The sequence below is a fragment of the Salmo trutta genome, chromosome 23, assembly GCF_901001165.1.
Source record: "Salmo trutta chromosome 23, fSalTru1.1, whole genome shotgun sequence".
Taxonomy (NCBI): Eukaryota; Metazoa; Chordata; class Actinopteri; order Salmoniformes; family Salmonidae; genus Salmo; species Salmo trutta.
In genome coordinates, this window is record NC_042979.1 from 9862280 (window position 1) to 9888298 (window position 26019).

General features: G+C 42.7%; 1 protein-coding gene across 3 annotated transcripts in view; it reads left to right on the top strand.

The window, feature by feature from the left end:
• Positions 1 to 26019, top strand: part of LOC115159268 (tetratricopeptide repeat protein 28) — an 82019-nt gene that overhangs the window by 17297 nt on the left and 38703 nt on the right. Inside the window, exon 1 of one of the 3 annotated variants that reach the window (XM_029708826.1) lies at positions 15488 to 16387. The exons of the other annotated variants lie outside the window; for them this stretch is intronic. Within the exon in view, the coding sequence (XP_029564686.1) occupies positions 16361 to 16387 (27 nt within the window). The 5' untranslated portion in view covers positions 15488 to 16360. Of the gene's footprint in view, positions 1 to 15487; positions 16388 to 26019 lie in introns of those variants that run through there. 3 annotated transcript variants of the gene reach the window in all.

The following is a 26019-nucleotide window of genomic DNA, read 5'->3' on the forward strand; positions in this document are numbered from 1 at the left end:
CGGACACTAAGGGGGTTGAAAAGTCAAATCTAATGACCTTGCAGGACAGATAAGGTTAAACTGATGATTCACTATTCACAACTGTTGGGCGTTGGGTATGTGGCCTGTCTGTGTGTGGTTTTTTTTTGTTTTACTGTACTTGTGACCAGAAGTCCTCACAAGAATAGTAAACCAAGGAGAATTCGAGGACAGTTGGCCTAACCAACCCCTAGTTTCTTCCCCCCCTTATAGAGTTGACTGGGTAGGGGTAAGCAATAGGCTAATACAAATGATGTTCTCTTAGTTCTACACACACACACACGCGCTGTTTCCTGTTCAATTAAAAGGGGCAATCTGGAATTCTCAAAACCAATACTTTTTGGGGTTAACCAGCTGAGGGATGGGGCTGGAGGAATGTAACCCCTTTAATGACAGGGCTATGGATGCAAGGACTGACCATCCATGATATCAAAATGATAGTTTTAACCACGTTTAGAAGATATACAGTGTTTCTTTACAATTACATTGTTTACAAATAATAAAACAAGCTTATATTTTGGGGTCTGGTGGGGGTTAACAGTTTGACTAAGCTCATGAGGCATTTGTTATATTCTTCAAGAACTGAGGTATTCATCCCAGAATACCCATTTTAAATGTTTGCTACCTTTACAACTACCTTAACACTTTCAAAAATGCCCTTCTTGAAAGTGTAACATGTTTGTTACTGGTCTGTCGATTAAAAAAAATATCTGTTTTGTTACTTATGCCATAATCTTTATTTGAAAGAATTTATTGCCCGGAAACATTTGACATTGAAAGCTTTAATGATCTATCTTGTTAAAACAGATACTCAACTTTAAAATGTAAAAGTATTTTAAATGAACAATGTAACTAATGGCACTGCAGTAATCCTCTTCAAACGACATGTTCAATTCTTTCAGTAGAGAAACAAAACTCCAACAAATGGAAGTACAGTAGATATGTAACGGTTCACCAAACCACGGTTAGGTACGTTTTGTGGTCAGTTCGGTTTGGTTTTGGCACAATGGGGAAAATGAAATGTCATTCACCATGTTCAGCATTCACAATGTTGCTTGCATTGTCTGTTGTTACCAGACTGTTATGTTGGGCCTCTCAAGTGTCCACTACGATGCTGCATTTGTAATCATGTGGAAGGTGGGCATTTACCAGTTGTGAAGTCTTAAATATCAGTTGGATGCATTCATGTGATTTGAACACATTGAGAAACGCATATTTGGCTAATGGCCAACAAACTGTGTCAACTGTAAACTAAAAGTACTAATACAATGCTTGTAAACAAATTATAGAGTGCAAAAACCACATTAGTACTGTAGATTGCCTTTTTGTGTTTGTTGCATTTAACTGCCAAGAACGCTGTTATAGAGGCCATTTCTTTAGCAGGTGATGTCAAAATAAACTCAAATCAAATTGATTTGTCACATACACATGGTTAGTAGGTGTTAATGCAAGTGGAGCGAAATGCTTGTGCTTCTAGTTCTGACCATGCAGTAATATCTAACAAGTAATCTAACCTAACAATTCCACAACAACTACCTTATACACACAAGTGTAAAGGAATGAATACGAATATGTACATAAAAATATATAAATGAGTGATGGCTGAACGGCATAGGCAAGATGCAGTAGATGGTATAGGGTACAGTATATACATATGAGATGCGTAATGTAGGGTATGAAAACATAAAGCGGCATTGTTTAAAGTGGCTAGTGATACATTACATCAAGATGGCAAGATGCAGTAGATGGTATAGGGTACCGTATATACATATGAGATGAGTAATGTAGGGTATGAAAACATTATAAAGTGGCATTATTTAAAGTGGCTAGTGATACATTTAATTACATCAAGATGCAGTAGATGGTATAGCGTACAGTATATACATATGAGATGAGTAATGTAGGGTAAATAAACATTATATATATAAAGTGGCTAGTGATAAATTTATTACATCAATTTTTCCATTATTAAAGTGGCTGTTGTTGAGTCAGTATGTTGGCAGCAGCCACTCAATGTTAGTGATGGCTGTTTAACAGTCTAATGGCCTTGAGATAGAAGCTGTTTTTCAGTCTCTCGGTCCCCGCTTTGATGCACCTGTACTGACCTCGCCTTCTGGATGATAGCGGGGTGAACAGACAGTGGCTCGGGTGGTTGTTGTCCTTGATGATCATTTTGGCCTTCCTGTGACATCGGGTGGTGTAGGTGTCCTGGAGGGCAGGTAGTTTGCACCCGGTGATGCATTGTGCAGACCTAACTACCCTCTGGAGAGCCTTCCGGTTGTCAGAGGTCACCGTGTGGGAGAAGTGGGTGCTTAGGATGATAGATGAGTTTCACACTATTAATTACCACTATTCAAGTGGATTTTTTCCCAGTGGTATGTGGTAAATTCCCACATGGTTACGAACGCACCATGACACTGCCTCCTTCAGTGCCAGGTGTGCATTTGTGATTCTCATAAAGGGTGTGTGTTTGTAGCACGGTACATCTCCCACTCCGGGTTAATGTGATGGGCTGTCACTGTTAAGTAAGCGCAACACAGGGTGCATTGGCCAATTCATTGAAAACGTAGACTTTGGTTTCCTTATATAGAGAGGGTATTACCTGTTTGCAGAAATGGGTGCAAGAGGGAAGTTCGTAAAGTGGCTCGAGCACGTTCACGAGGTACTGAAACCCCTTATTCTCGACCACCGAGAATAGGCACACCCGCTGCTTTAAACCAAAGAGGGTAAAACATGTGTAAACATAGCCTACCTATCGCTCTTATCATTTGTTTGGCCCAGTCAGATCAGATGCCAAGGGCTGCTTCAATGCAGAGGGGAGATGTTGGATTGTTGTCTCTTTGCGTTTCCGTCTTGCTCCGGTATACTGGGGTGATGTCGGCCTTAATCTGTCAACATGTCTGAGGTGTTGGCAGATGCATAGGCTATTCTCGTTGAGCGTGGCGACATTCTGTTAACGTTTTATCCACAACTCTCTGTCCATCGCCGTTGTAATGTACTTGGAAGCCAAAATGTCTCCAAACTGGAGATTTAAACGATTATTAAGGATCCTCCAATTCTGGTTTATTGACCCCACAGAACTGGTTCCCGGCTGCGCCTCACAAAAGGACAGTTTGAAATGCGGCAATTAAGATTGAACATTTTTGTTACAATGTGTGCATTGTCTCTTGTTGTTTTAATGGAATAGCCTGAAATGTTTTTTGTTTTGTTTCAGCTTACATTTACTCAAGAGGCATAGGCCTACAGCGCAGTGTAGGCATAGCCTATAGGCAGTGGCGGTTCTAGCTTGTATGGTTCCCTCAGCACCCCCCCATCCCAAAAATAATCATCACCATTCTGCACTAAAGCATTTTTATTCAGACATTTGGAACAACACAAATAAATAATCATGACATTTTAAAACTATATAAAAATATATACAATAATAAGACAAGTACCAAAGACAAATAGAAGCAAATTTGTGTTGATTTGGCACTCGAGCATCAATACATTACCCATCCCCCAACACTGTCAACCAAGAGTCAAGACTAAACCAATTCACCTTGGTGGTGGGGAAACCTGAAGTCAACCTACCCCAGCCCCCCTCCCCATCTCGTACTTCTGAGTGGGAGACCTTCCCAGGCAGTGGCCTGCCTAGCTCACAAACTAGAATCAGGGCGCCCACTCCGACAAGGTTAATTGACCCACAGTCCCACACGGTGACATGATATCATTGACGGGACATGCGAATGAGCGATACAAAACCGATCGCCAAATTTTGGGGTGCGGGCGCCCCTTGCCGCCCCTGGCAAGATGCCACCCTGGGCGGCTGCCCATGTCGCCTATACCTAAATCCACCCCTTCGTATAGGCCTTGTGCTTTCATTTTGTAAATATTTTTTTTTTATGTATTCATACGTGTTCAAAGTGTGGACCGAACCGAGGTCCAACCTTTCAGTACGAATTCATGTACCGTTACACCCCTAAAGTACACTCTCTTATTTGGCATGGTTTATAGAAACCTCCATTGGTAGAATATCCAGCGAATCCTTGTTCAACAAACCAACATAGAAGTATGGATACACCTGTTCTGTAAATGTTTGGTAAAAGGTCTGGAGGTGATGTGGCTACCATCGTAGAAGGACACATCTCCTTTGTCCCAGTCCAGTGGAACCCTGTTCTTATCTGGCTTCTCTTCCATTCTCATTGGTTCACCTTCCATCACTCCTACAGACAAAATGTTATCCCCATAGTTGTCTCCATGGCTACCAACCCCACTCCTACCAACCACTCTTCCCAGTACCCTTCATTGTACCCACACCGATCTCCCAGCTGTGAATCCTTGAGGTTAATCCCTCTGAGCCCAGGACGTCTCTGATAAACAACCTCTCTGGGTTGTCTGGAAGACTCTCTTCATCCTCTGCAAGGGTTACGTCTTGTAGCTTTGCGGGAATGCAGTGTCATCACCCAACTGCTTCTTTTCCACTTCCCTGATTCTGTTGGACAGCGATGACATCACTTTACTAATCTCTTCCAATTTCTTGTTCACCCTTTTACTCTTCTTCTGCTCTTCCTCCCTCAGCTTGGTTATCCTCTCTGCCTCTCCTTTTCTCTGGAAGAGATGTAGCCTCTCAAATTCATCTTTTATCTTTGTTTTCTGGGCCTGTGCCCCGATGTGAGATGTCATTTTTTCCCAGCAGGGTTTTGTCTTGTCAACGACAGCCATTTTATCCTGTAGGCTCGTTTAGTGTGAGGACAGACGCTGGGAGACAAGAAGCAAATACAGGGAGTGAAGATAAAATGGATAAACGGACATGAAACAAAACAAGAACAGCGTCTGGACAGGGGGAACAAAATGACATTAATGCTGACATGGGGAGGAAACTGAGGAATAGACAGATATAGGGGAGGCAATCAATAAGTGATGAAGCGCTGATCCACGTAACGATGGTGACAGGTGTGCGTAATGATGGGCCGCCTGGCGCCCTCGAGCGCCATAGAGGGGGAGCGGGGGCAGGCGTGACAGTAATGTTCTGAGCTCCTCCCTCTGGGTAGCAGCCTTCTTCACAGAGCAGAAACTGTGGCCTGCATGCTCAGACACACACTCCACACACAACATACACTCACACTACAGGTAGAACAAGCCCAGATTCTGGATATGGCGGCCGCACACAGTGTGTAGGCCCTTGAAGTGTGCTTGGGGTGTTGGAGCCTGTGGGGGTTTTCCATGAGATTTGTCCTATGTAGCCTACGCTTTGACCCTCTTTTTGGGCTGCTTCTCCCTCCAAAGGGTCTCACAGGCGTTCCAGGTGGCCTCCAGGCAGGTCCTGCAGAAGCTGTGGCTGCAGTAGAGGGGACAGCAGATGGGACATGACAGGTCGTCCTCTAGGGGAGAGAGACAGGCTGCCATCCTCTCTGGACAACTGGAGCCAGAATGACCGAGGTTTTTAGAGCATTGAGAAAGAGCCTGTGTCAATGAATGTGTCTCGCCCTCAGTGTGCAAGAGTGTTTGAGGAGAGACTCAAGACTGTTTGAGGACAGTTACATGCTTCAGTACGGTTACATGCACACAATAGTGTGATTACTGTGAATAATCAGATTAATGCAATAGTTTGATTTAAAACTAATACTAATAAATACAAATAATATCACTTCCCCTAATAACCCGGTATATATGGATTCATTTGATGATCGGACTATCTAAGGGAAGTGATGCCACGAGATCCCGCAATTGTTACTTGTTGTCAACTCCTGTACTCCCCTAGTAAACAATTGCTAACAAGGATAGCTACTTGTTAGCTAGCTAGCTAGGATACTGGAAGTTAGCAGAGATTTTTTTTAAAACATGAGTGTTTTAGTTGTTTTTCGTGGTTTTATTACAACTATTACAAAACGCGCTAAATCAAACTTTATTAGTCTCAACGTTGGCGAAATGCAGAAGACGCCATCATTCCCTCATACAGCAGAGGCATCTTCCTTTGTTATCATGGTTGGAGAGGTACCATTCTTGACACCCCAGACCACTCGTTGGTGTTGGATGCGAGTTCGCAGTGAGGATTGGCGTGAGAGAGTGGCCCTCATAGAATATACTGATGCAGAATGGAGAGAACTTTCGCATGCCCTGAAGATCCTTTCAGAAGCTATGCGGCATGATGGAGAGAAGCCTGCGCCCCAATGATATTACTGTTCGTGCGGCTGCGCCACTTGATATACGAGTGGCGATTGCCTGTTACAAACTGGGAAGCTGTGGGGAATATTATGTTGTAGCCAATCAGTTTGCGGTAGACAAATCAACAGTAAAAAAGTTTGTATGTTCTGAGGCAATGGTGTCCTCGGTGATCCGAGGTCTTATCAAACTCCCAACGCTGGAGGAGGCCTGCGCTATCGCACAGAGATTTGAGAGGGTGTACCACACTCCGCAAATCATCGGATGCGTGGACGGTGCACATATCCCTATCCAGCCACCTACTGACGGATACAGGGACTTTGTCAACCGCAAAGGCTGGCCTTCCAATGTTCTTCAGGGGATTGTTGATGATACCTATTGGTAAGGTTTATCCGTTTCAATGAATGTTAATTAAGTACTTTGAATGTCTAATCTATCTGTAATTAATATCTGTACATTTGTAGTCTGACACAGCATTTGGAATATCAGCTGCAAACTGCCTGGGAGTGCACATGATGGAAATGTAGTGAGACAATCGACTCCGTTTGAGAAGGCTCACCTACTCCCAAAGGTTGGTACACACACACAGTGGTCTACCTGCTTACCTAGCATTCCATGGTCATCATGCCTCCTCACGTTAATTGTAGCCAGAATGGCTAAATTGAGACACACACACACACACACTGTACTTCTGCGCTGCCTACCTGTTTACTTACCTTAATATCTTATCCACCTTCTTGATAATGTGTAATGACTTACTATTGTCATCTTACTTTCAGGGTGAAGAACATACTGTACAGGGAGGCAGGTGAACTTTTTAGTTCTTGGCGACCTGGAGGGAGCCCTACCTCAACCTGGTGCACAAGCACTGAATGCACCCAATGCCAATGGTCATGCTGCAAGGCAAGCCCTGACAGAGTACATGGCAGCCAATTTCCCTCTCCGCAGGCGAGAAATGTTAAACAAATGACCTGAAATGTCAAAGACTAAATAGGACTTAGTAGTACTACAAGTCGGCCTACTACCACTACTGTATTGAGCCAAAGCAATCCTGTCATAATATGTTGTGAAATGTTTTGTTGATGCAGATAAGCTAATAAATATTTGTTTAGAATTTTATTTTAAAGATGCACAAATGTTATCAAATTGAACAAATGTTATCAAGCACAGCAATTTTGACTGCAACATATACTTTAATTGACTAAAAAATTATTTATTTTAAAGATTTTATATTTTCTAGGGCTATCTTCTGTATACCACCCCTACCTTGTCACAACACAACTGATTGGCTCAAACCATTAAGAAGAAAAGAAAGTCCAAAAATGAACTTTTAACAAGGCACACCTGTTAATTGAAATGCATTCCAGGTGACTACCTCATGAAGCTGGTTGAGAGAATGCCAAAAGTGTGCAAAGCTGTCATCAGGACAAAGGGTGGCTACTTTGAAGAATCTCAAATATAATGTATATTTTGATTTGTTTAACACTTTTTTGGTTAATACATGATTCCATATGTGTTATTTCATAGTTTGATGTCTTCACTATTATTCTACAATGTAGAAAATAGTACAAATAAAGAAAAACCCTTGAATGAGTAAGTGTGTCCAATCTTTTGACTGGTATTGTAACTATACTTAGGTATTCACATCCACACCACTCCATGTGCGTCTATGCACCATATGAATCTTCAACGGTTCTCTAGCCTCCCAGAGACTATGGTACAGTGATCGCACATAGACAATTCCCAGAAATGCCTATAGACCACTACTTCCTATACAATAAAAACAACACCCCGTGCTCAATAACACTCATGCTATTATTAGTAGTCCCAGACTACGATGGGCAGTGGTGGACAGAACCCCTAGATAACGTTATAGATAGAAATACTCAGCCCACACAGAACTGGTTGGGGTATCCATTCAATCATCTTTCTCACTGGAGCTAGTCCCATGACAGCTCATATTCACTCTCTATTTAATAGCTACATTTCAATCTCTTTTCAAATTTCAATCAGTTTATTATCCACATTTCAATCAGTTTATTATCAAATTACAATCTCTTATTATCCAAGTCTCAATCAGCTTATTATGCAAATGTCAATCTTTTATTATCCAAATTTCAATCAGTTTAATCTGTCACTTCTCATGATCACATAGCTTTCACATCCACATTCACTTAGTACTATTCCCAAACACACTCAGTAATCACCCTTATTACTCAATATGCATCTTCAACGATTCTTTGTCGCTACTTCCTATGCACCATATGTATCTTCACTATACATATAGAATAACACCTAGTGCACTTTATGATATTCTCTACCAGTGGCTGCAGACCACGTAGACACTTCTCTTATAAATGCCTACAGACAAATGCCTGACTGACAAATACCTCACAAGGCTTCCTCCCTCTAAGCTGAGACCTTGAAACTGAGATATATTTAGTTCTCAAAACAAGGTTCTGGGCGTACTGCCAAATTGCAGATACTGATAGTGAGGATTCCTGCCAGGCACATTCAAACAGCCACTTGCATGAACACAGAAATTGGTTATTAGAAAAACACAAAGATAAACATTCCATCACACCAGTTCAACAGAAATAAACTTTTAGGGACTTGCTCGTGGACTTCAGAGCCATAGATAAACTGTTAACTATTAGCCCCTAAACTGAACTGAGCAACAACATGTTAGGAACTACGTCTTGGAACTAACTCTTGGAAGTATTTTGTTTCTTCTTCGTCAGCTGGTTGGTCAAAGAAAGCTGTGCTTGAGGCAGGATTGGCATGCATTTGGTAGTTTTGGGGAGGTGTGTGGTATCCTTGATAGGGAGATGGGACAAACATTGGCTGGGGTGGTGGTGGTGGCTGGATGCTTCGGAAGCCTTCAAGCAGCAGAGGCACCACATGCTCTGTGGTATGTCCATTGGACTCCACAATCAAAGAGATGAGCCACTCCTCCCTCACCTGGCTCTGCACTATCTGCACCTCCAGCAATGTGTTTTTTTGCTGCCATTCTCTCCAAAAAGGTCTGGTGTTGAGAAGACTAGTTAGCCATTGCCGAGTTACCTCTTCTTCTCTTTGACGTCACACCTGACACTGCAGAGAAATAGACCATATTAGTTTTTAAAACATCTTATATGATTATAACTTATAATAAAATTATTTGCTGAAAAACATACCATATGTATCTGGCTGTGATGTTGTTTTGGCAGGCCTCTCTGACTCGTCCTTGATCAATCACAGATTAATCAGAATCACCTGTTGAATCACCTGTTTCTCTGAAAGAAAGAACAACACCAAGATGGAAACTAAGTTAACTAGCTAACTAGGCTGCATAACTGCAGATAGTTTGCTTGCTATTGCCACCATTGCAGAAAATGTTTTCGTCATTAGCAAGTTAGCTAGGTAAGCTAGCTACTACCTGACTAGCCCGCAGCCTGTGCAAATCAAAAAACATAGTGCTAACTTAGCTAGCTTGTTCCTAGCTGGTTTGATTGGTATGTTAGTTTGATAGCTACCTTTCTAAGTGTAGCTACTAGCACTGTAACATGGCTTGCCACCATATACTATGGCCACCTCCATAGTATGTGTTGGCAATCCATCAGGGATAGTTAGCTGGATGGCTTTAACGTTACTTTCCCTAGCCAACAGGTAGCTAAAGTGAGTTTCCATCAACCTTGTTAGCCTACTGAAGCTAGCTGGCATTGGCTGTATTTTAATACCTAATGTTAAACAAGCTAGCTACATCAGAAACTACATTAGCTAGCTAACTTAGCTAGCTAACTTAGTCTATCATTTGCAAACCAACATACCTGAGGGTATTGATGGTGTCTCATCCGGCGGCATGTCCTCATTTATTTTTATTTTATTTTATTTAACCTTTATTTAACTTGGCAAGTCAGTTAAGAACAAATTATTATTTACAATGACGGCCTACCAAAAGGCAAATGGCCTACTGGGCGGATGGGGGCCGCGATTAAAAATAAATGAAATAAAAATATAGGACAAAACACAAAAATCAAATCACATCACGACAAGAGAGACAACACAACACTACGTAAAGAGAGACCTAAGACAACAACATAGCATGGCAGCAACACATGACAACAACATGTTAGCAACACAACATGGCAGCAGCACAACATGGTAGGAGCACAAAACATGGTACAAACAATATTGGGCACAGACAACAGCACAAAGGGCAAGAAGGTAGAGACAACAATACATCACGCAAAGCAGACACAACTGTCAGTAAGAGTGTCCATGAATGAGTCTCCGAATGAAGAAATTGAGATAAAACTGTCCAGTTTGAGTGTTTGTTACTGCTCGTTCCTGTCACTAGCTGCAGCGAACGAGCGACCATGGGATGTGTGTGCTTTGGGGACCTTTAACAGAATGTGACTGGCAGAACGGGTTTTGTATGTGGAGGATGGCTGCAGCATATATCTCAGATAGGGGGGAGTGAGGCCTAAGAGGGTTTTATAAATAAGCATCAACCAATGGGTCTTGTGACAGGTATAGAGAGATGACCAGTTTACAGAAGAGTATAGAGTGCAGTGATGTGTCCTATAAGGAGCATTGGTGGCAAATCTGATGGCCGAATGGTAAAGAATATCTAGCCGCTCGAGAGCACCCTTACCTGCCAATCTATAAATTACGTCTCTGTAATCTAACATGGGTAGGATGGTCATCTGAATCAGGGTTAGTTTGGCAGCTGGGGTGAAAGAGGAGCGATTACGATAGAGGAAACAAAGTCTAGATTTATCTTTAGCCTGCAGCTTTGATATGTGCTGAGAGAAGGACAGTGTACCGTCTAGCCATACTCCCAAGTACTCGTATTAGGTGACTACCTCAAGCTCTAAACCCTCAGAGGTAGTAATCACACCTGTGGGGAGAGGGGCATTCTTCTTACCAAACCACATGACCTTTGTTTTGGAGGTGTTCAGAACAAGGTTAAGGGCAGAGAAAGCTTGTTGGACACTAAGAAATCTTTGTTGTACAGTGTTTTTACCACAACATCCGGGGAGGGGCCAGCTGAGTATAAGTCTGTATCATCTGCATATAAATGGATGAGAGAGTTTCCAACTGCCTGCGCTATGTTGTTGATGTAAATTGAGAAGAGCGTGGGGCTTAGGATCGAGCCTTGGGGTGCACCCTTGGTGACAGGCAGTGGCTGAGACAGCAGATATTCTGACATTATACACTGCACTCTTTGAGAGAGGTAGTTTGCAAACAAAGTCAAAGACCCCTCAGAGACACCAATACTCCTTAGCCGGCCCACAAGAATGGAATGGTCTACCGTCTCAAAAGCTTTGGCAAAGTCAATAAAAATAGCAGCACAACATTGCTTAGAATCAAGGGAAATGGTGACATCATTGAGGACCTTTAAGGTTGCAGTGACACTTCCATAACCTGAGCGGAAACCAGATTGCATACCAGAGAGAATACTATAGACATCAAGAAAGCCAGTCAGTTGATTATTGACAACTTTTTCCAACACTTTTGATAAACAGAGAAAACAGAAATAGGCCTATAACAGTTAGGATCAGCTTGTTCTTTCCCTTTAAATAAAGGACTTCAATGGTTTCATCCTCAAAGCCGATGTCTAACCCTTCTCTGTTGTTGACAGTGGTCGATGCCCCAACATCTCAGTGAACATTTCACTGGATTGGATTCACTGGTGTTCTTTTGCTTCTTAGCTTTGAAGAAGGCCTGTTTTAATGACTTCCAATGAAAGCTAATTTGTTCCACTGTCCTGACGAAGCCTCTCATTTTAGCCGAGACTTTATTGAAGATGTCGCCGTTCTGGTGTTTACGCCCGTCTAAAAACTTAACCTCTTACATCTAGACGTTCCGCTAGCGGAACACCGCTCCAATATCCAATGATAGGGCGTGGCGCGAAATACAAACTCCTCGAAAATCCGAAAACTTCAATTTTTCTCAAACATATGACTATTTTACACCATTTTAAAGACAAGACTCTCCTTTATCTAACCACACTGTCCGATTTCAAAAAGGCTTTACAACGAAAGCAAAACATTAGATTATGTCAGGAGAGTACCCAGCCAGAAATAATCAGACACCCATTTTTCAAGCTAGCATATAATGTCACAAAAACCAAAACCACAGCTAAATGCAGCACTAACCTTTGATGATCTTCATCAGATGACACTCCTAGGACATTATGTTATACAATACATGCATGTTTTGTTCAATCAAGTTCATATTTATATCAAAAACCAGCTTTTTACATTAGCATGTGACGTTCAGAACTAGCATTCCCACCGAACACTTCTGGTGAATTTACTAAATTACTCACGATAAACGTTCACAAAAAAGATAAATTATTTTAAGAATTATAGATACAGAACTCCTTTATGCAATCGCGGTGTCCGATTTTAAAATAGCTTTTCGGGGAAAGCACATTTTGCAATATTCTGAGTAGATAGCCCGGCCATCTCAGGCTAGCTATTTTGACACCCACCAAGTTTGGTACTCACCAAACTCAGATTTACTATAAGAAAAATTGGATTACCTTTGCTGTTCTTCGTCAGAATGCACTCCCAGGACTTCTACTTCAACAACAAATGTTGGTTTGGTTCCAAATAGCGGCATTTTGTTCATGCGTTCAAGACACTATCCGAAGGGTGACGCGCCGGCGCGTTTCGTGACAAAAAATGTCAAAATATTCCATTACCGTACTTCGAAGCATGTCAAACGCTGTTTAAAATCAATTTTTATGCGATTTTTCTCGTAAAATTGCGATAATATTCCAACCGGGAGTCGTTGTTTTCGTTCAAAGACTGAAAATCTAAAATGGACTCTTCACGTGCACGCGCACACCCGTCTCATTGTTCTCAGATCGACCACTATCCAAATGCGCTACTGTTTTTCAGCCAGAGACTGCAGAGTCATCATTCAACGTTCTGGCGCCTTCTGAGAGCCTATGGGAGCCTTAGAAAGTGTCACGTTACAGCAGAGATCCTCTGTTTTGGATAGAGATGACAAAGAAGGCCAAGAAATGGTCAGACAGGGTACTTCCTGTACAGAATCTTCTCAGGTTTTGGCCTGCCATTTGAGTTCTGTTATTCTCACAGACACCATTCAAACAGTTTTAGAAACTTTGGAGTGTTTTCTATCCAAAGCTACTAATTATATGCATATTCTAGTTTCTGGGCAGGAATAATAACCAGATTAAATCGGGTATGTTTTTTTATCCGGCCGTGAAAATACTGCCCCCTATCAATAACAAGTTAAGAATGTCCATTTCCTTTATGATATTTAACATGAAGAGAATTTTATTTTCGCTCCAAAAGTGTTGACTTTTGTCACTCGTCACCATATCCAAAGAACATCAACGCACGCGATCACTTCGTGCTGGAGTGGCGGGTTTAGTGTGACGAAACAATCACATTTGACACATGCGCAGATTAAAGACACTAGAGGAAATCCGATAAAAGTGTATACATGGTCTAATAATTTGAAAGATAGCTCAGAAAACCAGGGGTTTTAATCGGACTATGCTTACTTCGATTATGACCGTTCGCCGATTTAAGATAAACAGAGTAAGGTGTTTACATGACTAATGCCATACTCAGCCTACTGCCATTGTCAGTTGAATATTCAATTATTAGTGTGTATGTAAACATACTCTTTGAGGGTGAAAATTAAACCTGACTCAAATGTAACTGTTAGGCAACGCTGGTCCCAACTTTGCCGAACAACTGTTCCCTCAAAGTTTGACTAGCTAGTTAGGTCTTTGGTATTGTTTGCTTATCAGGCCAAAAAATGTCATACATCAAATGGCTAGCTAGCTAATCCACACTAGCTAGATAGCAAGTCCACGTTAGCTAGATACAGTGAGCAACTACAGTGAAGTTTGGGACAATGTGCACCAGACACAGGTGTGAGCGCTTTATGAATAAACTGTCTTGACAGATAAACCTAAGAATAGCACAACAAAAATGTTTTCAACAACTTGCTTTTTGGAAATTGACTCGGTAGCTCACCAAAACAGATTCGTCTTTCACATAAATGTGTGCATGTGCATGCAGGCAATAATATATCCGTGCAACTGACAGCAACGTATTCTTTACCTCAAGGAAGTGGGGGCAGAAACAGGACAGCTTTTAAAAAGCATTGCAGAGCCTACAATTTGGAAACTCTCTCACATCATAAATTGTATGGCAGAGAGAGATCATTAGGAAGAAAAAAAGTGGCACCTAAGCATCCAGCCTGGTCTCAGAGCTTTTTCTATTATTCTGTATGTAAATCCAAGAATCTCCATTTATACTGAACAAAAATATAAACGCAACAATTTCAACAATTTTACTGAGTTACAGTTCATATAACAAAATCAGTCAATTGAAATAAATTCAATAGGCCCTAATCTATGGATTTCACATGACTGGTCAGGGGCGCAGTCATGGGTGGGCCTGGGAGGCCATTGGCCCACCCACTTGGGAGTCAGGCCCACCCACTGGAGAGCCAGGCCCAACCAATAAGAATTAGTTTTTCATTTTACATTTACATTTGAGTAATTTAGCAGACGCTCTTATCCAGAGTGACTTACAGTAGTGAGTGCATACATTTTAGTTTCCCCACAAAAGGGCTTTATTACACACAGAAATTTCATCAGCTGTCCAGGTTTGTCTCTGGCAACAGCTCTGGTGGACATTCCTGCAGTCAGCATGCCAATTGCATGCTCCCTCAAAACTTGAGATATCCGTGGCATTGTGTTGTGTGACAAAACTGCACATTTTAGAGTGGCCTGTTATTGCCCCCAGCACAAGGTGCACCTGTATAATGATCATGCTGTTTAATCAGCTTCTTGATATGCCACACCTGTCAGGGGGATGGATTATCTTGGCAAAGGAGAAATGCTCACTAAAAGTAATGGAAACAAATTTGTCCACAAAATGTAAGCAAAATAAACTTTTAGTGTGTATGGAACATTTCTGGGATCTTCTATTTCAGCTCATGAAACATGGGAGCAACACTACATGTTGCGTGTATATTTTTGTACAGTATAGTTGCAAAGTAGCTAAAAAGTAGTAAGTAGGTGCAAAGTTGCTAATTAGCTGAAGTCGTCTGTGATGGGATTCGAACACGCAACCTTTGGGTTGATAAACATTCACGATATATGCCGACCCATCCACCTTAACCAACCACTCTTTGGTAACCTTCTGTCTTAATAACCCTACCAAACATATCATATCATACTAATTTGAGTGTGACATATTTACGTGTTCTATGTTACGTCTCGTCTATGAGACTAGGCTAGAGCATCTGTAACATTGATAAGTGGTGACGGCTCTATGACCCTGTGGAGTGCGAGCTCTAGCTACCTCTCTTTCACACACTCGCAGTCTTTCCATACGCACACACAGAGCGGGAGTGGAGCGCACGCGCCTGGGAGGGAATTCGTTCCCCTACGCTACTCCAGTCTCCAGCCCATAGCCTCACCAGCCACGTTATTCCAGCAACCGATATCCGGAAATATAGTTCAAGGATTTTTTAAACAGTGGACAGTTTCTCTTGTAGTGACGGGCTCTCTCATATTTTGCCCTCTCTCCGTTTTTCTATGTAGGCTATCTCACGCTGTTTTCTGGAGTTCTTTTGGGGGAATTACTCCCTGTTGGAATTCTGCATCGCAAGTTTTGTAGCCAGGGAGATGTGACACTGACTGCGAAACGTATGCCATTATTACAGGGTTGTGGTACCTACATACTACATCCATCCAGTCACAGACTACCCAGCGTTAAAATAACGGACCACAAATCCACAATAGCTAGCCTATTATGAAGTTATAGAAACTGTTTGGATGGATGTAAGACTGCAGGGCTGTCACACATCATAATTGGAAATGTATTCAGAAAAATAAGAACGGGACATCAAACTTCTATCAGCCTGAATTTCATTCTTAACCTAAACTCCCGAAAGTGAGTCCAAAGATGACTAGTCGCTGTTTCAGCCGAAGCACGCGCCACCCCGTAGACTGACCTGGATGTACGTTTTGACGTGGGCTTTAACGGAGACCCCCAGGTGGCCGTCACAACCCCGGTGTCAGCCCAGTCCTCCGCAGCACAGAGAGGGGTTAGGCGGCAGTCCTGAGGCTGGGTGGGCGGTATGATGACTGACTTTCAGGCCCCCTCCACAGGCTGAGTGACACTTTGATGCTGGACTTGTGTGGTTTTCAAATATGATGAAATGGCAGCCCCGGAAGAAGGTAATTGGGACTTGTACATAGGGCTTCTTTCTGGACGCTGAGGCTACAAGTTGCCTTGCATGCACACTTAAAAATTGGATGATGGCATTGGGATTGTGTCGCTATTGCCTTTGTGTTCTGCCAGAAGTTGAGTGTCCATGGAGAGATATGTCAGATTCACATAGGCTACTAGCCAAGATCACACACACCCTCTCTCTCACAGACACACCACACTCAGATAGGACCTGTGGGAAAATACCTCTACTCTTACCCATTGTGTACAGGTAACTGACAGGGCCTGTAATCTGCTGGAGTGGTAATATGACACACACACACACACGCACGCACGCACGCACGCACGCACACACACACACACACACACACACACACACACACACACACACACACACACACACACACACACTGAGAGAGAGCGAGAGAGATACACTATAATGTACTTAATGCCTCTCTCTCTGGAGATATAGTACTGTGTGTAAGACCAGGTGTGTAATGTGATGGTGTAAACAGATTCATGACTGTTTATGCTCTATCTATGTGTCTTATATGTGTGTCTACCTGTACCTTGCATGGGTTTATTATTGTTATTTTTTTTTTAATTAGGCAAGTCAGTTAAGAACAAATTCTTATTTACAATGACGTCCTACCCTGGCCAAACCCGGACGATGCTGGGCCAATTGTGCGCCGGCCTATGGGACTCACAATCACGGCCGGTTGCGATACAGCCTGGACTCAAACCAGGGCCTGTAGTGACGCCTCTATTACTGACATGCAGTGCCTTAGACGGCTGCGCCACTCGGGAGCCCTATTAGTAGTGTTATTATGACTTAAACACCCCACACGCCAGGACCTAGGACTAGAGTACGGTTGATCAAGTGTTTATTGATCATTAGTTAAATCAGGTGTGTTAGTGCTGGGCTGAAACAAAAGCCTATACATCCTGTATCGCTCCAGGACCAGGTTTATTGAGTACTGTAGATTCTCTCCCGTTTACTACTAATGTTTACCCTAGCTTCAGAAGACAGATATTGTGTGTCTGTGTGTCTCTGTTTGTGTACATTCAGTGTTGCATTAAATTACCGGTGTAAGCAAGGCGGTACGGTCCGTTAAGGCGTCCGGACAAAATATATAGTGGGAGTACGTCGTACCGGTAAAACATGAGCCTGTCATAAAAACAAAAACAAATCTCAAGAAAACTGTAGGCTATTACGCCACTTTTTATCATTACCGCATGTTAGAGGCATGAACAATTTGCGAATGGACCTGAAAACGGGTATAGCCGACACTCTCAAATGCGATGTGGTTCGAGGAGAACACTGACATTTTGGCAGAGATGAGTGCCGGATACCGAGACGCGCGCGGACAGCAGTGGACTCATACATTCTGGCGCAATGACAATTGCCAAATGTCATTACGGTTTTTGGTATTTTGTGTAACAGATGTGTCTTTCCATTCACAACTGTTTGGAGGATGTAAATATGTTGTGGGTGGATGAACGTGCGCGGGTAGCCTAGTAAAGGAGCCCTTTGAAGTGATTGTTTGACAAGCAGATGAAAACATCATGACTGGTTGGGTTTATGCCACAATAAAATGTAATACATTTTAAAAGACTAGGCCCACATAGATCCTATCTACTTTCACCCCTGCATTACATATAAATAATGTGTGTTGTTGGCTGTTGACAGTCTCAGTTATGATAGTGTGTGTGTCATCTGAGCGTTCGTGTGTGACAGAGAAGAGAGACTCCTCATAAATAGTTTCAGTAGTGTTTGATTGACAGATTTAGCTTTTGCAGTGGCTTGCGTGAGAGAAGTGAAATAAATAAAATCTCTCTTTCTCTCCCCCCTCCCTTTTCTTTCCCTCTCTTGTTCCCCTGTGACTAACAATGCTTGTGACTAACAATGCTTCTGGGGTAATGTATTTACTTACAATACAGCTAAGCCTCTTATAACCATACTTTGACTTACCCCCTCCCTCACCTCCTCTCCCCGTCAACAAGGAGTGCTGTGTAAGTCCCTGTGTGTAATATTGCAACACAATAACTTTATCGTGCACAAACTTATGACAGAGTAATCCTTTAGCTACAGCAACTTGAAAATGTCCCAGATCTCATGCCAACGTTGCGAGGCGAGTGTGTTGCTGACTCTCTACTGTCTACTGTAGAACCTAAAAGGGTTTTTCAGCTGTCCCCATAGGAGAACCCTTTGAAGAACCCTTTTTGGTTCCAGGTAGAAGAACCATTTGGCTTCCATGTAGAATCCTTTCCACAGAAGGTTCTACCTGGAACCCAAAAGGGTTCTACCTGGAACCAAAAGGGGTTCTACCTGGAACCAAAAAGGGTTCTCTTATGGGGACAGCCGAATAACCCTTTTTAAGAGTGTATGTGTGTATACAGAATGGCAGTCAATGTATAAAAATGTAATGCAGTCAATATATCAATGTGGGTGCCCTCCTTTCCCCTTTATCTCTCTCTTTCCCCTCCGCTATTTCATTTAATGCCAATCAACCATGTAGATCCTTAAAGGAGATACTGTCAGGAAGTGAGATCTTTATGTTATGTAACGTAATCTATCCATGAGATGATATTCTCATCTTTCTTTTTCTCTCTTGCTGTCTCTCCTCTCCGCCTCACTGCTGCTCCTCCCCTCTGCCTTTCATGTCAACCGAGCGTAGACACGAAGTTGTGATGTACCATTGCTCACCCCAGCTATGACAGAAAGTGTGTGTGCATGTGGGAAGTGGGCCCGGTGTCAGCAAGCAGCAGTCAGATGAGCAGTGTGGAGCATTGAGAAGATTGGAGAGGTTGTTTTTCATCGTACCTGTTCAAAACCTTAGAGTTGATGCTGGGAAAATACTCCACTCTACCCAGTGTGTGTGGGTTTGTGAGAGAGAGAGAGAGAGAGAGAGAGAGAGAGAGAGAGAGAGAGAGAGAGAGAGAGAGAGAGAGATTTGACATTGGGTTGCAGTATAGACACACACACACAAACACAAAATGTGTGACTCTATTAGCTCCCAGCACATGGTCAGACACCATTTGGCATGACGTGATGTTAAATAATTCAGAGAAACATGCTAGTGACACACACACACACACACACACACACACACACACACACACACACACACACACACACACACACACACACACACACACACACACACACACACACACACACACACTGCATAAGTACAGGGTAACATGCATCTGTATTAGACTGGTGTGTGGATATAACATTAAATATTTAATACTTCAGCACTGCATGGTGAGAGAACAAAGAACTATAATAACCAGACATTGCAGAGAAAAGGAGAGAATGTGTGGTGTGTGTGCGTGCGTGCAGGAGTGTGTGCGTGTGAATGGGTGTCTGTGTGATGTGTGTGTGCGTGTGTACAACAGCCAGTGGCGTTCATTACATGGGTCTTACAGAGGCAGGCAGTAGGAGAGCAAATGTCACAGTGACTGAAAAGGCCAGGAGCAATATGGGACATCTCAGGAGAGATAGAGATAAAGGTAGAGAAAGGGATAGGTGGAGAGAGAGGGAAGAGAGTGAGAGAAATGCGGGGTGATTCTGTGTGGGGGTTTCTCTTCTCTCCTCGTAATCTCATTGCAGCTTCTTGTGGTGGTAAATTGAACAGTAATTGGCAGACATTAACCAGGTTTCCATCCAACCTTTTTATGTAATTAAAGTACATGTCGGATAAAAAAATGTTACGACAGGCCTGATGGAAACAGCAAATTTGCCTGTGAAGTTTCCAAATGTAGACAAACCGAAATACACTAGAGAAGGTGGGATCTTTTTTTGGTAACATTTATTATGCGGTAAATAGCGGTGGAAATGCTTTTATGCATAAATATTGAGATAACATCATATGGAAGTAAACTTGGGGTCACACGATGATATGTTGCGTGGTCCTCCCACTACGACTCGGGAAACCATGCAGTTTATTAGCCTACAGATGAAATACATTTTGAACTTCACAGGGTGGTGAAAGTGCTCAGTGATGAGTTTGATGCTCCTTTCCAATAAATATTCAGGGACCTATTCTGGTGACATGATCGAAGCTTGGCTGCTGTTTAACAAATAAAACTAATCTCGCTCTTTTGTCCATATTAATCTCGTCGTTTAGGCTATACCCGTACTGTATCTGCGAGATGTTGGCTAGAGCGGGCACATTCACTATAAAACGCAACATTTTTAGTGACAAAACCATCAGAAGAGTTGAAAATGCGATGGAAACCCATTTAACTTGTATTTTTTATTCGGTACATGGGAATTTGCCACTAAAGTGTTTTTTTCTGTACACAACATCATCACGCACAGCCTTTTATCTGCAACAAGTCAACTTGATGGAAACTATATTGTTTTCATGCTGATTTCAAAATATGTGCATGAAAATCTGTCACCAATTGGATGGAAACCTAGATAGTGAGCATGACATGATCACTGTGCTGGCTGTCTCTCTTTCTCTCTCTCTCTCTCTCTCACACACACACACACACACACACACACACACACACACACACACACACACACACACACACACACACACACTAATGGCATTGTCTTCTATCCAAATGTTAAAGTCCCTCCTCTTGGCCGCAGAGACAAAATGTTGCCATTTTAAAGCAAAAGTCCTACAATTCTACACCTTTTGCCATGGGGCAGATAGGAAATGTTTCACTTCTTAAGCTAGTTTCCTGAAATTCTGTACGTTATTTGAATGGGGCTGAGAGAATTGTTTTGTTTGTTTAAAGCAAATTTCCTGCAGTTCCAGACATTTTGCCATGGCCTATGCCATGTTCTTCTGATATCTGACTGACTCAAACATTATACCAACATCAATGGAGGCCACCATGCCATGCCATTTTTTAAATGTTTGAATCTCCCAGACTGTCTAGTTTATTTTGGTGATTGTTAGTTCTCATTGATGATCTTATTTAAAAACATATATTGCGCCATGATTTTTTCTACATACTTTATATCTGGTTTTAGTGGTTTAAGTTTACACTGAAAACCTGTTTACCTTTGATGATTATTATACATTTTTGTGGCGGCAACAATTTAGCAGTGGTGGTCTGGCACTGCTAAATGAATATAGGGGAAACACTGAGGACAGAGCGAGAGAGAGAGGAGAGATGGAGGGATAATTAACATGCAGATGTGGGTTGATCTAACAGGTGTTTTGCGCCATGTCTCCCTCACTCACTGTCATGGTAGGATGTAAACAGTGTGATGCAGGGACAGCTTCTCTCAGACGCATAAATACACTATTGGCGTTGCCTGCTCCCCCCCTACACACACAGACACACACACACACACACACACACACACACACACACACACACACACACACACACACACACACACACACACACACACACACACACACACACACACACACACACACACAGCCTTCTGATCCTGTTAGCAGCAGGGCTGGCTCTGTTACACTGGTAATTAGACTGTCAATCAAAGCATGAAAGTTTATATGTGTGTGTCTTTGTTTCTCTGTGGTTTGGTTTTACTCTCCTTGTGACCAGAAGTCCTCACAAGGATAGTAGAACAAGAAAACTTTGGACAAGTGGGGACATTTCACCGGTCCCCACAAGGAAAAAGGCTATTTTAGGGTTAGGTTTAGTTTTAGGGTTTGGGGTTAAGGTTAATGTTAGGGAAAATAGGATTTTGACTGGGGATATATTTTTGGGTCCCCACAAGGATAGTAAAACAAATGTGTGTGTGTGTGTGACCTGTATATGTAGTTTGAAGGGAGAACACTCGTACTCAGAGCAGTTACAGATATATATATTGGCACCCTTGCACTTTAAAATGGAGCAGAATGTTTCGTTTTTTTCTCTTTTCAAAACTGGTTGAATTGCTGTTTGTTTTTTATCTTGTAGGCACCTGCAACTTACCACAAGTGAGATCAATTACATAACTCTATGCACAAGGACTACTTTTATCCATTTCCACAGAAACACATTTACTTGAACAACAATGCAGATGCAGAGATTGATAACAGAAAGATGGTTTGTGCCATCATCCTACCAAACTTTGCATCTAATAATCCAAAACACAACCAAAACAAGCTGCACATGCATCCAACAACTGTGTAGAGTCACAAGCTTGATGTAGGCATTGCGTGCTGGGAATATGGGACCAAATACTAAACGTTAATACACTATAAGTACATTTTGTCAAAATACTCATGGGGGGGGGGGGGGGGGGGGGGGGTTAGATACGGTGCATTCGGAAAGTATTCAGACCCCTTGACTTTTCCCACATTTTGTGACGTTACAGCCTTATTCTAAAATTGAGGAAATCGTTTTTGTATGTACTGTGGTAAACCTTGGGGTGTTGGGTTGAGCGTGCAGAGATTGACACAGAGACAGGGAGGAAAAAACAACTTTAAACAACTTTAATAAGACAGAAAATAAATATATCAAAGAAATAACTTGGGTTTTGCTCGGTCTTCCTTCTCCATCTCTGTCCCTTCTCTCCCGCGGTGTGCCACCGTGCTCCTTTTATTTAGCCTCCACGGCTGGTCGGCACTTTCCTCTAATTACCTCCACTTAGCTGTCCGTTTCGGAGTGCCCAGCTCCCGTATTCCCAGCAGAGGGAGCTAACGTTGCCTCACGTACCTCCCCTCTATTACCATCCCCCGGGGTAGACCTCCTGGGATACCACAGTACACACAATACCCCATAATGACAAAGCAAAAACAGGTTTTTCAACATTTTTGCAAATTTGTAAAAAATTAAAACCTGAAATATCACATTTACGTAAGTATTCAGACTCTTTACTCTGTACTTTATCAAATCACCTTTGGCATTGATTACAGCCTCGGGTCTTCTTGGGTATGATGCTTCAAGCTTGGCACAGCTGTACATTGTTTGGGGAGTTTCTCCCATTCTTCTCTGCAGATCCTCTCAAGCTCCAGAGATGTTTAACTGGGTTCAAGTCCGGGCTCTGGCTGGGCCACTCAAGGACATTCAGAGACTTTTCCCGAAGCCACACCTGCGTTGTCTTGGCAGAGTGCTTATGGTTGTTGTCCTATTGGTAGGTGAACCTTCGCCCCATTCTGAGGTCTTGAGCTCTCTGGAGCAGGTTTTCATCAAGGATCTCTCGGGACTTTGCTCCGTTCACCTTTCTCTCAATCCTGACTAGTCTCCCAGTCCCTGCCGCTGAAAAACATCCCCACAGCATGATGCTGCCACCACCCTGCTTCACCGTAGTCATGGTGCCAGGTTTCCTCCAGACTTAACGCTTGGCATTCCGGCCAAAGAGGTCAATCTTGGTTTCTTCAGACCAGAGAATCTTGAGTCCTTTAGGTGCCTTTTGGCAAACTCCAAGCGGGCTGTCATGTGCCTTTTACTGAGGAGTGGCTTCCGTCTGGCCACTCTACCATAAAGGGCTGATTGGTGGAGTGCTGCAGAGATGATCGTCATTCCTCTCCACAGAGGAACTCTAGAGCTCTGTCAGCGTGACCATCGAGTTCTTGGTCACCTCCCTGACCAGGGCCCATCTCCCCCGATTGCTCAGTTTAGCTATGTGGCCAGCTCTAGGAAGAGTCTTGGTGGTTCCAAACTTCTTCCATTTAAGAATGATGGAGGCCACTGTGCTCTTGGGGGCCTTCAATGCTGCAGAAATGTTTTTGTACCCTTCCTCAGAACTGTGCCTTGACACAATCCTGTCTCGGAGCTCTACTAACAATTCCTTCGACCTCATGGCTTGGTTTTTGCTCTGACATGCACTGTCAACTGTGGGACCTTATATAGACAGGTGTGTGCCTTTCCGAATCATGTCCAATCAATTTAATTTACTACAGGATTACTCCAATCAAGTTGTAGAAACATCTCAAGGATGATCAATGGAAACAGGATGCACCTGAAGTCAATAGTCTCATAGCAAAGGGTCTGAATACTTAAAATAAATAATAATCTAAACCTGTTTTAGCTTTGTCATTTTGGGGTATTGTGTGTAGATTTTTTTATTTAATACATTTTACAATAAGGCTGTACCGTAACAAAATGTGGGGAAAAATCAAGGGGTCTGAATACTTACCGAAAGCATTGTATATGAGGTGCTTTCAGTTCTACACGGAAAAACAGATATGTATGAAAATATCCTAAAATAAAAGGTGACATTTTGTACTGTCGCCTCATATGAAACATTTGATCTCAAACAAGAGGCTATTTTTGACTTTGAAGTAAAAAATCAGAATTTCTGAATTTCAGTTTAGATGTTTTATAGTTGTAAATCGAACAAATACATTTGTGAGCACAGAAATAGTGAATTGTGCAAGGGTGCCGATATGTTTGACTCCATCTGTACTGTGTTAGTCCACTCATTGGCCTTCTCCTATGATTTATTCACATTTCATCGAATGAATCACTCAGTGTATTCCAATGCTTGTTGTTGTTATTTCTCTCTAATGCCAACACAGTATACACAGTCATTCATTCTCAGACTGTGAGTAACTCTGTGTTGGTCTCAGCTGCAATTGGTTTCAATACAATGTACCGTTGTACTGCACTAAGGTAATGGGGAGATGTGTTGGTGTGGTAAAGCAGTAAGACGGTGAGTTGTGGTAGATATTAAGCTATGTGACATGTACCGGTGTTGTGTCTCTCAGCTGACGCACAGTCCCTGTCTCACACACATGAACCTGTCGTCTGTCTGCGCTCCATGCTCTTTCTCATCTCCTCTCTTTCTCTTGTTCGTTTTCTCTCATGCTTTCCCTCTCTCCCACCTCTCTCTCCCCTTGCCTCTCGCTCTTTCTTCCCCCTTCCTCTCACACCTATCTCTCACATCTTCTCTCCCTGTTTCTTCCCTCCTCTCTCACGTCCTTCTCTCCCTCTCGCTCTCTCTGTCTCTATTGCGTTGCCATCTGTTCTTGATTAATGGGAGCGGTAATTGAAGCATCTTGTTCATCCAGCGCGCATCCTCTGCTCACACACACACGCACGCACGCACGCACGCACGCACGCACGCACGCACGCACGCACACACACACACACACACACACACACACACACACACACACACACACACACACATCTCCTTGCTCCAGGTCTGGTATGAATCTGATGGACCCCGGCAACAGTCTGCTTCTACCTGAACTGTCCCTCCAGCAGGTGGGCTTGTGGGTAGAGGGGATATAGCTATTTCACATAGGGAAGTTGTGGTTCATGGGGTTCTGGAGGAGCTGCCAGACATGCTAATAGACTTACTGACAGATCGGAGGGGGAGGGAGGATGGATCCAGACTCTACCTGCTGTCAGAAGAGTCTGTCTGATTTTGTGAATTTGGTACGTTATGGTATTGGTGGGGAGCTTTGAGTATAGACTGATGCATTCACACACACACACACACACACACACACACACACACACACACACACACACACACACACACACACACACACACACACACACACACACACACACACACACACACACACACACACACACACACACACACAGTCAGTAGCAGTAGTCCTGCAGTGCTAATTGTTTCCTGTGATCTCCTTTCTCTCGACAGTATTATTATAACTATTACAATCTTGTTAAAAATAGACATTATTTTATTCGTTATTTAATTCCTTTCTTTTTATGCATACAAAAATAGTTTAAT